We start from the raw sequence: 14,236 nt of genomic DNA, 5'->3' as shown, positions 1-14,236 counted from the left end.
ATTTGTTTATACAATAATGTTGTGGAATGTGATCGAAGCAAGTTAGTTCCTGTAATCACTTACTTTATGTTTATAGCAGCTATAAATAGTCATCCCCTCACCAGCCTCTTTTTTTTTTCGGTGTCTTATGTTGTGTCTTTGTCTTAAATTATTATGACTTAAGCAAGGCCAGTATTCTTTCCACTTTGAACTAATTTCTGTATTTCTTTACAGAGATGCAGTTCTTATTTTCCTCATATGTGGGCGCTGTGCTGTTAAAATGTGGGAGGAAACTGATCACGTTTTACTACATCAGACACGTACATGCAATATGAGCTCAGTTTAAAACAGACATTCAGACATTCAACATGATCCGAGCTGCCAGTATTCTATGGGTTTTAATGATATGTCACAGAGGTATATTTTTATTTATATTGATGTTGCTTAAGCACTGTTACTGTATATAAATTTCATTTGATATTGCTGCAATCAATATTCTCTCTCATTGCAGGGTTTTCTCAGAGTGATCGTGTCTTCCAGACTCCTCCTGATCTCTTTGGCAACCATAAACAATCTGTTAAAATCCAGTGTGAACACAGTGTATCAAGTTATAATCAAATCAACTGGTACAGAGAAACTCAAAACCAGGGACTGACCTTAATTGGATATCAATATAGGACGTCATCACCACAGATTGAAAATGATTTTAAGCTGAAAGTGGAGATCGCTGGGGATGGAAGCAAAACTGTCTCTTTGACAATCAACAATCTTTCATCCGATGACAGTGTGGTGTACTTCTGTGCTGCGTCTTACACAGTGCTGCATCTCTGCTTTATTCAGTACAAAAACCCTCTGTCTAAATATTCATCACTTCATTAACACCTGCTCCCGTGGCCTGGAATTGACACACTGCCAGTGTTTTTTTATTTGTTTTTTACAGAAAAGTCACACTGCCAACGTCTTAGGTATCTAAATTGTGAGCATCTCCATTAACTTCAAACATACCTTTAATAATTGACAACACTTGTAAATGTAATCATTTATCACATTTTATTATATCCAAGGTGACTTACAGGTCAAGCAGAGACCAGTCTAAGCACAGAGCTGAGCAGTTCATAACACCAACTTTAAACCAAAGTTCTCCGACTAAAACCAAGATCAATCACCTGAGCTCCTCACAGAAGTTTTCATTTCTTCAAAAAGACCCTCTAATCAGTGAGGCTAAAGAAAAGAAAGTTCCAATGTTGCTTCTTTATGCCATTCTGTGGATTTTTCTTCTTAGCAGTGGTGGTGGTGCTGCAAAAGACCAAAAATAATCTAGTTTGAGATTTAAGAGTCTACTTTGACAGTGTTGGGTCAGAGATCAGGGTTCTGGACTACTAATCAGGGGGATCAGTTGTGAGTCAGAATCCTGGTACTGCCTAGCTGCTGCTTTTGAGCCCTTGAGTCAGATGCTTGACCCTTATGTGCTCAGCTAAATTGGTTTGTATAAAAGTGTCTGCCAAATGCATAAATATAAATGCAGTAAACCTTTATATTGGAAAGTATAAAGTATAACCTTTCTATAAGCACTTCTTGTTCAGTGTGACTGAACAAGAAGTGCTATGTAGTCTTCATCAAAAACATATTCTTGGGCCCTTGATTAGCACAAAAAATTCATCTGAAAGTTGTGAGATCAAAATCATGATGATGCCACAGCCATCCATGTACACTAGCCAATCATGGGTGGCTGTGAGCACATGCATCATGCATGCAGAAGGGGATAGTGCTTTCCAAGTATGTTATGCCATCCCCTGACATTACATAAGCAGCAGTCAAAAAGATGCAGTCGGCTGGCTTGGAGGTGATAGCCTTCACCCTCCCTGGTTGGAAGCTGTCATGTGATAGGTGAGAGATACCTGTGTCACGGTTTCCCCTTTAAGCAGCGCGCGGTGGAGCATGTGGGCGTGTGTGCACAAGCAAGGTACGCGAGCACCTGCTTTTCCTTTGTTGACAATCGTGACATTTGGACACGTGCTTTTGTTATGTTTCTGTTATGTCTCCTCCCTGTTCTGTCATTGGCTGTTATTTCACGTGTGTCTGAAGTGCTGTCAGCCATCAGCAATTAAGACGCTGATTATGTTTGTATATATACCGCGCAGAATATTGTATTGGTATAGATACTTACGTTAGATATAGATAAGATTCTTACGTTGTATTAGATTAGATTACTTTAGTTTAGATTCCATACATAGTGAACCACAGTCATAGTCTTGGTTATTGTCCATGTCACGTTTCATGTTTAGATTCGTCTGTTTAAGTCAGTGGTTTTCAAAGTGGGGCCCCCCTTGGGGGCCGCTAGGGGGCGCCCGGGGGGCCTCAACAATTTGGTGTGAAAAATAAATTCTCACTCTCAGACAACCACACACACACATACACAATTAGTAATTATTAATAAAAAGGGATATATATTCAGAAGTCTGTATTTTTCATGTGTTTTAAAGACATCTTGCAAAAGGGGGGCCTCGGTCAAATGTTAATGCCATTTGGGGGGCCTTGCCCTGGAAAAGTTTGGGAACCACTGGTTTAAGTCACGCTGGTTTCTCCGCTCCCAGTTAGTAGTCATAGCTTATGTTTCATGTTTTGTATATCGACCCTGTATTCAGTGACCACGACATTGTTTCCTGCCTTGCCCCGTTTATGCCTGTTTGCTGATCACCTGACCTTTTGCCTGTTTTGGATTACGTTTATGGATTACGATTTGGATGTATCTACCTGTGTCACTCTTTAATAAAACTGTTGAACTGCGCTTGCATCCGTCCTATCTGCGTTACGTCTCGACACGTGACAACCTGATGGGTGGGAATTGGCCATGATTAAATTAAGGAGAATATCTCATTCTCATTGTAATATAAATTCTCTTTCTAATATAAATAGTTCAGGCTCTAAGAATATTCTCATGCTAAAACCCTGTGGTGAGGTGTATATTCATTCAATTTTCAATTTCATTCATCTGGTCCTTAGGTGGTGCTGCAGTTTCATTTACTTACTTAAGTAGGTGTCTAACTTCAAAGTAATGGGTGTGATCATAGTGTTTGTCAGTGTAATGATGTCACATCCTGTCTCCTCACTGACATTATGAGATCTGATCATATTTCACATTTTACCGTTTTGGATCAAATGTAAATCGTTTGTTTCTTTCACTGGTTTGAATAAATCAATATGACTAGATTTCCATTTAATCTAATCATCTGTGTGAGCTGTCTCTCAGGTAATATTAGAGTTGATATATATGTATACAAAAAAGAAAATTATTACAAAAAACATTTACTAAAATGTAATCTACATCCATTACGGAGGATGTACTGCAATGTCTTTATTTTCCAGATTGGGTTAAAATAAATCAATGTTTATCACTCTTTTTTCAATCTAGGTTCTTTCTTTTGCAAAGATGTCCATCAAAGTCCTGCTGATGTGTTGTGTTTGGCTGAAGAGAGTGTAACTCTAACCTGTAACCAAAGCATGCTGACCTATAACACAATATTATGGTATCAGAGAACACATGGAGACACAGGCCTGAAACTCATCGGATATGTTTATTATACCATTACTAAACAAGTTGAGAAAGATTATGAAGGTAATTTTACAGTGGATGGAGATGGGGAGTCATCAGCTTCTCTACACATTCCTAAAGCAAGACAAGGACTGCACAGCGCACTGTACTTCTGTGCAGCTTCTTACACACAGTGTCACACACTTCCTCTCCTTAAAACAAAAAACTGCCTTTAATCAACTACACAACCCCATACACCTGTTTAACCACATCACAAGACACATTAATCACCAAACCCTGACATTATTCCAATATTAAACCACTCTGTCAATATGATGACAGTCTGTGATGTCATTAATTCTTAATTCAACAGAAACATAATCTTATTGAGCAGTGTGTTGTTTTCTTCTTCTAAAGAGCTAAATTTATGAACATAAAGCACATTTTAGAAACAAGCTTTATATGTTTAATTGTGTGTTGCCTGTCTGGTCATTTTTTTATGTATCTTTTTGTTTTTTTAAGTAGATTTGTTAGAAGATCAGAAAAACTGCACATGACAAGCAAAATGTAAATAAGGCTGTTGAAGGAATAAAATATTGGAGACTCAAAAAATGTATGTAAATTTAGTGGATTTACAGATTGCAGATTACAAATTTTGGCCTTCAAGTCAATCAAAAAAAAGACAGACTACCTTTACCAACCCACACCTAGCCTCAAGCAAGCCAAGTCTATATCTATCTGTGGAGCAGAACTGGAGAGCGTTAGACATTTCCCATACCTTGGAAGCACCATCACAGAGGACAGCAAATTGGACATGGAGCTCCAAACCTGTATCTCTAAAGCCACTGCCTCATTAGGCCAACTCTGTCAGAGATTGTGGAACAACCATAATATCAACCTTAAAACTGAATGCCAGATCTATCAAGCATTTGTCCTCTCGACCCTTTTGTATGGATCTGAGACCTGGACAATCTATGCCAAACAGATTCGCAAACTGAATGCTGTGATGATGCAACACCTGCGCTCTATTATGGGCCTGAGTCTGATGGATCATATTCCCAACCAGATAATTCTTGAGTATGCAGGCCTGGATGATATGGCGACAATTGTCTGCTAGAAAAATCTTCACTGGACAGGTCATGTGGTGAGAATGCAAAATGATAGGCTTCCAAAACAGGTGCTCTTCTCCCAACTGCAACAAGGCACCCAAAGTGCTGCCCGCCCTTGGCTCCGCTTCAAAGATGCGGTCAATAGAAATCTCAGGAGACAAAGGATACCAACAGATACATGGTCCCAACAAACCCAAATGAGATCTTTTTGGAGACAAGTCATAAGGACGTCAATGTCAGTCGTGACAGCTGAGAGAGAGAGACAGAGAGAGAGAGAGAGAGAGAGAGAGAGAGAGAGAGAGAGAGAGATTACAGAACTCAGCGTGCCAGGGCTATGATTTTTCAATACTGCAGACTTACAAAATAAAAGTCGTCTGTCCTCCTTTGTCCTGTGAATGATATAATCGTTGCAACACACCCTTAATTGATTTTTGAATGAGCAGCCTTATATTTCACATTATATGGTGTGATAATAGGGCTTTGTCACTTTATAATGTCATATACTACTTAGAATAAGAATGTATAACTATATAATAAATTTTTATTAGCAATATGAAATCCAAAACCTAATTAAATCTGTTTTAGGTTCTTTAAAGGTACAGGCTCAGCAGTTTTTAAGTCATTTTGCAAAATTTGCTCTGTGAAATGAAGTAAAACAAATGTTATTAACCACCAATCACAGCCAATCAGCACAAGGACCTATCGTTTGAGTTGATCTACCTCTTTCACTAGCATTAAGGCGGTCTGGCCTAGTCATATCCTTTCAGTACATGTATTTAAATGAAATATTAAGGTGAGATGGTTATAATTACAGTATTATAGTTTTGAGTATCAAAAACAGCTCACTTCTGCCAGAATTTGTGATTATAACTTTAATTTGCAAAGATGGGGACAGGCTGTGTTGGTCTGAGGCGTGTGTAACACCTACCTGTAGGTGGTGGTGTAGTTTTAATAATTTGTCTTTACCTGAAGCTCTTTTCAACTGTGGCAGAAAAAAACCTCAAGCCTACATATGAACATGTTTAAAATAAAGAGCCCTTATTCAGTGCAGTCATATGATTTGAACATATTACCTTCTGGTTGTAAGCACAAAACTTAACCACTAAGCGCTGTCATTTTAAGTGTGCAGCAAATATGAGCATATATTTCTTTTGGTATCACAATGAACGGTTTATTCAGTGTGCATTCATTTCTTCAATGAAAACCAATGGAAAGTAATGTAGAAGCATCATAACTCAGCATGACAGCAGGCACTTATTTCAGAGTACTGGGGGTGATCATAGTGTTCACCAACGTAATGATGTCACATCCTGTCTCCTCACTTACACTCTATGAGGTCTGATCATGTATCACATTTTACTGATTTGTATCAAATGTAGATCATTAATCTCTTTCACCGATCCTAATAAATCAATATGATTAGATTTCCACTTAAACTCATCATCTGTGTGAGCTGCCTCTCAGGTAATAACAACGTTGATACAAACACTTGGAAAAAAAATGTTTATACTGAATATTTACTAGAATGTATTCTACAGTATATTAGTGAGTATATATTGCAATTTATTTAATTTCCATACAGGATTAGATAAATTAAAAACACTCCTATGAAAAATCCAGCAATGTTTAACTTTTCTTTTCCAATCTAGGTTCTTTAATTTGCAAAGATGTCCATCAAAGTCCTGCTGATGTGTTGTGTTTGCCTGAAGAGGGTGTAACTCTTACCTGCAAACACAGCATCCCGAGCTATAACATAATATTGTGGTATCAGAGAACACATGGAGACACCAGTCTGAAACTCATCGGATATGTAAGATTCACTAGTGCTCAAATGGAGAAAGATTATGAAAGTAATTTTTCAGTGAGTGGAGATGGGGAGTCATCAGCTTCTCTACAAATTCCCAAAGCAAGACAAGTGCTGCACAGCGCTCTGTACTTCTGTGCAGCTTATTACACACAGTGCCACACACGTCCTCTCCTTAAAACAAAAACCTGTCTTTAATCAACTCTACAGCCTCATACACCTGTTTAACCACATCACAATTCACACTAAAGACCCAATTGCTCACATTATTCCAATATTAAACCACTGTGTCAATATGATAACAATGTTTGATGTCATTTTTTCTTTAATCAACAGAAACAAAATGTCTTCATTATAATATTCTCATCAAGCAGTATTCAAAAATGAATTCATATTCTGTGGAAGCTTAAAAAAATGTTTTTCCTCTTCTAAAATCTGGAGTGTTTTCAGTCTGCCAGCGTTCTGCGTTTCAGAGCTCCATACTAATCTCTGAAAATATTCATTTGTGTTATGGCATGTGAATGTTAGAGTGTTGCCAGTAATCTGTTCTCTATTACAAACCCATCACTCAGAGTTCTCCTAGTTGATATTTTAACCAGCAGCTTTATATTTTACATTAAATGTGTGATAATAGGACTTTGTCACATAATATTGTATTCTACTTATAATAAGAATGTATCACAATATAATAAATTTTTATATGCCAAAATGTAACACTTTTTTCAACCTGAATTATTTAATTGTGGAATCAATTTTTTCATTAAAACACTTTAACACTGTAATGTTTGCTCTGTGATAGGAAGAAAAAAACAAAAGTGAAATTAGATAGGTGCATTTTGATAAGTGATTTATTAATGTTATTTGCTTAGTTTCATGTATAAGATAAACCCAAATCCTTTACCTTTTCAGCTTTACACACAGAGAGAATGTAAATAATATTTTTTGTGATTTTTGAACTTTCTATAATTTCTACAAGAAACTCTGTCGTGTACTGCATAATTAATATGGATGACATTCATACTCATGATGTAGTGCTCTTCAATATTACATTTGAAACCATTCACACTAGTGGGTGTGATCATTGTGTTCTTCTATATAATGACATCACATCCTGTATCACCACTGCTAATGTCATACCAGATCCTGTGTCAAATGGTAAGAGCTTGCTGATCATAGTTCACCAGCTTAAATCATTGAATATGATCCGATTTTCCTATAAATTCATCATCAGTGTGTGCTTTCTCTCAGGTAATTTTGTGAATAAATGAAATATGTATACTGTGTAATACATACAGTAAATATTGCTTTATTAATCTGACTTGGTTAATAAAGCTGCGTCTAACACTGTTTTCTAGGTTCTTTGATTTGCAACGATGTCCATCAAAGTCCTGCTGATGTGCTGTGTTTACCTGAAGAGAGTGTAGCTCTAACCTGTAACCACAGCATCCCGAGCTATAACACAATATTGTGGTATCAAAGAAGACATGGAGACACAGGCCTCAAACTCATCGGATATGTTTATTATAGCAAGATAGAATATGAGGGAAATTATGAAGGTAATTTTACAGTGAGTGGACATGGGAGCTCATCAGTGTCTCTACAGATTCCCAAAGCAACACAAGTGTTGCACAGCGCTCTGTACTTCTGTGCAGCTTATTACACACAGTGTCACACACGTCCTCTCCTTAAAACAAAAACCTGTATCTAATCAACTGTCTTTAGTCAATTACACAAACCCACTGTTGAGAATTCTTACTGGCTCAGATGAGGTAGTCTGTCTGGGGGAGGAGCTAGATCTCCAGAGCTGCAGTGAATCATTGATTAACCACCTATGTGTGCAGCAAACAGTTGAGGCAAACATTTCTTTCCTTCTGTCATTGAAAGCTTTTTCATGGAGTTGCATGACTTTGTAAGTTCAGTATTTTGTTTCTATGCTTTGTATATTGTTATTTGAGATTGTGTCTGTTTAGATTTAACTTCTGATGAATCGTTTACAGCATTTCATTGTTCTTAATTTGTTGAACTGTTACTCTGTTCAATTGTTTGACTTTTAAGATCTGTAATTCATTGTGTGATCAATTTTCATGATGTTGATTGTTTATTTGATTTAATTGATGGTGATATTTGTGTTCTATTGTTTCTTGAGTATTGTAGATACCATGTAGCTCTGTGATTTGATTGCACCACTGCTATTGTCAAATAAATGATTACTGGATGAGAATGGGATTTATTGTGTTTTAATGGACACACCATCCTGGTGGCACCTTATCTGAACCAAATCCTTCGAACATAACTTTGACCACTGAACTGAACAGCCTCATACACCTGTTTAACCACATCACAAGTCACAATAAATGCCAAACTGCTGATGATATTCCAATATTAAACCACTCTCAATTAATAACAGTTTGTGCTGTCATTATTTCTTCATGTCTTTATGATATTCTCTGCAGCAGTAAGCTGTTGTGTTGTTCTTCTAAACATAGACATTTCTTAAAATAAATAATGAAAAAGCTGACACTGATCAAAAGCTGTCAATATTTCACAGAATGATTGCATTTGTCACAAACGAGGCTACTATGTTTAATTGGGTGCTGCCTGTCTGGTAATATATGTGCTATGATGACTAAATTAGTGAATAAGAGTTTCTCTTTTGTTTATAAAAACACTCACATTGATCTTGTGTTGCATATCTATGACTTGACTGAGCTGAAAACCTCATATCGCAGAAAAAATGGAGAAAAATGCAAATGTGGCTGTGGACAGAAGGAAATATTGAAGCATCAAGAAAAGAACGTACTGTACCTTCTGATTATGAATATTTCAGATTTCTTAATTATATTCTGTTTTAAATCTGAGTTCTTCCAGATCACAGAACTCAGTCTGCCAGTGTTATGAGTTTCAGAGCCGCCGACTAAACTCTGTAAAAAGCCATCTGTCTTCTTCGGCCTGTGAATATTATAGTGAAACAGATAATAGATTCTGTATTGCAAACCCATCACTCAGAGCTCTACTAATTGCTAGTTGAACCAGCAGCCTTATATTTCACAATAAATGGTGTGATAATAGGGCTTTTTAACATAATGATTATTTAGTATTATACTTTTAATAAGAATGTATCACAATATACATAACTTTTACATGAAAAAGCTAAACTAATGTTAAAACTGCTTAAATCTGTGTTTTATAAAGATGAGATTCATTTTCAGGACATAACACTAATGTTCGCTTTGTGAAAGGAAGAATTGACTATGTGGGCCACCACTCAACCAATCAGGACATCTCTCTCTCTCTCTCTCTCTCTCTCTCTCTCTCTCTGTCTCCACCTGCATTCTGATAAGTGATTTATTCATGTTATTTTATTAGTTTTATAATTATAAGACAAACCAAAATCATTTACCTTTACACACACACACACATTGAAGGGAAATTACTTTTTTTGTGATAAAAAAACAGTCTACAAGAAACTCTTCATACGCATGATGTGCTCTCTTATATGACATTTGAAACCATTCACACTAGTGGGTGTGATCATTGTGTTCAACTATATAATGACATCACATCCTGTATCACCACTGCTAATGTCATACCAGATCCTGTGTTAAATTGCAAGAACTTACTGATCATAGTTTACCAGCTTAAATCAATGAATATGATCCAAGTTTCATATAAATTCATCATCAGTGTGTGCTTCCTGTCAGGTAATTTTGTTAATATATTAAATACATACAGTATATCAACAATTTACTCTGTGTGATATATAATTATTCCTTTATCAATGTGACTTGGCTAATAAAGCTGCACCTAACATTTTTTTCTAGGTTCTTTGATATGCAAAGATGTCCATCAAAGTCCTGCTGATGTGCTGTGTTTATCTGAAGAGAGTGTAACTCTAACCTGTAAGCACAGCATCACAAATTATGATACAATATTGTGGTATCAAAGAACACAAGAAGACACAGGCCTGAAACTCATTGGATATGTTTATGCTACCAGTCCAAAATATGAGGGAAATTATGAAGGTAATTTTACAGTGAGTGGAAATGGAAGATCATCAGCTTCTCTACAAATTCCCAAAGCAAGACAAGTGCTGCACAGCGCTCTGTACTTCTGTGCAGCTTATTACACACAGTGTCACACACGTCCTCTCCTTAAAACAAAAACCTCTCTTTAATCAACTGCACAGCCTCATACACCTGTTTAACCACATCTCAAGTCACAATAAACACCAAACTGCTGACATTATTCCAATATTCAACCACTCTGTCAAAAAGATGACAGTTTCTGATTTAAGTTTAGTCTAAAGCTAAAGAGGCCTAATGGCTGAATAAGCTCATCAAGATGGCAGGCTCTGTCATAGGTGTGGTCTTGGACACCCTAGAGGTGGATTGAGAGTAGAATACTGTCCAAACTACGGACCATCATGAACAACACTTCTCACCCCTTACATGACATGCTTGCTGGAATGAGGAGCACCTTCATCTGTAGGCTGAGTCCACATCGGTGCAACAGGGAGCACTACAGGAGGTCATTTGTGCCTACTGCCATAAGACTGTACAAGTCATCACCCATGTGCAGAGGCACCATTTGCTTTTTAGCAAACTTGCTGATAAACTAATACAATACGCACTGCTCTCCAAAAAAGACACTGCTGCAATCTGCAGTTTGCTAAAGATCATATGGACAAGCCAGAAGGCTATTAGAAAAATGTTTTGTGTAATGATGAGACCAAAATAGAACTTTTTGGTTTAAATGTGAAGCATTATGTTTGGAGAAAGGAAAAGCATTTGGCAGACTACTTTATCCAGAATGACTTACAGAAATGATTTGTAGTCTCCATCAGAAACATATTCTCTTTCTAGGATAAACAGGTAAGGGTCTAAGAATAGGCCTACTATCAAGCAAGCCCTGTAAGTGATTATGTAGTTTCCTGAAGTTCGACAGGTATGATGCAATTAAAGATGTAGTGTGAATGGCTCTTTAACGGTGAAAAACTTGGATCCAGGAGACACTGCTCTGTATTTCTGTTCTGTGAGTTAACACTGTGGTGCAAACTCATTACACTCAGCAAACACTACTGAACAAAAAAAATGACAATGTGTGGATATTCGTCTGGTCTTTAGGTGGTGCTGCAGTCTCATTCATTTATTTAAGTGGGTGGAGGATGTTATTTCTCATGCCTACCAATGATCTACATCTGACTTATGACTCATGGGTGATGTTCTGATTGCTCTAAAAAATTATATGTAAAAACAGATAGAGTGCAACTTGCATTCTGATAAATGATTAAATAATGATATTTGCTTAATTTCATTTAAAAGTTCAACCCCAATCATTTACCTTTTCAGCTTTACACACACACACGGTGAATGGAAATATGTTCTGTGAATTTCTGAAGTATAGCTTTCAGCTTACAAGAAAGTGCATAATTAATATGGATGCCATTCATACTCATTCACAGTTCACAATAGTGGGTGTGATCATTGCTTTCATCTACATAATGACATCACATCCTGCATCACCACTGCTAATGTCATACTAGATCCTGTGTCAAATTATAAGAGCTTGCTGATCATAGTTCACCAGCTTAAATCAATTAATATGATCAGATTTTCCTATAATTTCATCATCAGTGTGTGCTTCCTCTCAGGTAATATCATTAATCTATGAAATGTAAACAGGATATCGACAATGTATTCTGTGTAATACATAAATAATGCTTTATTAATCTGACTTGGCTTCTAAGACTACTTGGATACACTTTTTCTAGGTTCTTTGATATGCAAAGATGTCCATCAAAGTCCTGCTGATGTGCTGTGTTTACCTGATGAGAGTGTAACACTAACCTGTAAGCACAGCATCCCAAACTATAACACAATATTGTGGTATCAAAGAAAACAAGGAGACACAGGCCTGAAACTCATCGGATATGTTTATTATACCAAACCAGAATATGAAAACAATTATGAAGGTAATTTTACAGTGAGTGGAGAGGGGAAATCATCAGTTCCTCTACAAATTCCCAAAGCAACACAAGTGCTGCACAGCGCTCTGTACTTCTGTGCAGCTTCTTACACAGTGTCACACACGTCCTCTCCTCAAAACAAAAACCTGTATCTAATCAACTGTATACACCTGTTTCAGCACATCACGAGTCACAATAAATACACTGCTAACCACAACATTATCAGCATAGTGAACATCCGCGATGTCATTTTTTTCATTATACACAAGAGAAGATGTCGGATGAGTTCAGTTCAGGTCACTGTGTCCTTCTTTAGAAGCAGAGTCCATAATCAACTTTACAGCCTCATGCACCTGCTCATACACCAAACTGCTGATTATTATTCCAATATTCAAATATTCTGTCAGTAGAGCAACAATGTGTGATGTCATTTCCTTCGTCATATAGAGAGGGAGATCAATTCAGTTTATTTCATTCTCCTCCTACACTCAGATGAGTTCAATTCAGGCCACTGTGTCCGTGTTTAGCAGCAGAAGTCCAACATGATCATAGCTCTCCTTATTCTGGCACTTTGTCTTTTTTCTGGTGAGGCTTCAAAACTACAAACACATTTTTATCTTTAACTTGATTTCATTACTTGAATTTATTTGATCTATTTCTCTCTCACAGGTCAAGTAGATGGAAGTGGTGTTTTCCAGATGCCTGATATAATCTGGGGTTCTCTAGGGAACTCTGCAGAAATGAACTGCAGTCACAATAAGGGTATTAACTACAGACAGATGTACTGGTTTAAACAGCTTCCAGGGGAGGGAATTACACTCCTCGTATTCACATCAGTTGGTGTTGAACCAGATTATGGGAAATTCAGTAAAGACAAATATGAAGCAATTAAGACTGTAGCTGACAGTGGTTCTTTAACCGTGAAGACCTTGGATCCAGGAGACGGTGCTCTATATTTTTGTGCTGTGAGCCAACACTGTGGTGAAAACTCACTACAGTGCTGTACAAATACCGAAAGAACTAATGAGAAAGTCTGCATATTCATCTGGTCTCTAGATGGTGCTGTAGTTTCATTTAGTCAGGCAAAAATAAATACAACAGAGGTTTTTTACTGCATGAAGCACCTTAAACTTGCATCAGAATGCAATTTAATTACACATTTATAATGGTTCAGGGTAAAGTTCAAAATGACTAATTTTCCATAAAAGCTTAAACATCTTCATAATGATCCAAGGAGAGAGAAATACAGATGCAAGAAAAAGTTTGTGAGCCGTTTAGAATTACCAGGGTTTTTGCATTGATTACTCATAAAATGTGGTCGGATCACCATCCAAGTCACAATTATAGACAAACACAATCTGAATAATCTAATAACACACAGTAGTAGTTTTCAGGTCTTTATTAAACATATTGGGTAGCCATTCGCAGGCTGGAAAAAGTAAGTGAACCTCTGTGATAACAACTCCAAAAGCTGATAAAATAAAGACATACAAAGTATGGATACTGACAATTATGTTCTTCTGAATAAAAATTGATTAGTGTGAACCATTCCTTGATCCCATCAACTTTCACAGGACCCAAAAAAGATGCATTATAGAGATGCACAAAGCTGGAAAAGGAAACAGGAGCATTTCTAAAGACCTGGGTATTCAACAATCCATGATAAGACAAATTGTCTACAAATGGAGGAAATTCAGAACCATTGCTACTCTCCTTAGGAGTGAGTGCCCTACAAAGATCACACCTAGAGCACAACAGGTCATTTTGAAAGAGGGCATAAGGAAACCAAGGATAACAGAAAAAGACCAGCAGAAAACTCTACTGGTTGCATAAGTCTTTGTTCATGT

The 14,236-nt window shown here is 37.0% G+C and overlaps 1 gene segment (V, D, J or C); it reads left to right on the top strand.

Annotated features, from left to right (window-relative positions):
* The first annotated feature begins 160 nt into the window (after nucleotides 1-160).
* On the top strand, nucleotides 161-1,111 carry LOC128612914 (Ig kappa chain V region BS-1-like). The segment is given in 2 exon segments: nucleotides 161-396; nucleotides 491-1,111. Coding segments are annotated over 2 exon segments (417 nt in total).
* Nucleotides 1,112-14,236: the final 13,125 nt, after the last annotated feature.

This window comes from Ictalurus furcatus, chromosome 9 (assembly GCF_023375685.1).
Source record: "Ictalurus furcatus strain D&B chromosome 9, Billie_1.0, whole genome shotgun sequence".
Taxonomy (NCBI): Eukaryota; Metazoa; Chordata; class Actinopteri; order Siluriformes; family Ictaluridae; genus Ictalurus; species Ictalurus furcatus.
This window is presented reverse-complemented; position numbering and strand designations above follow the sequence as displayed.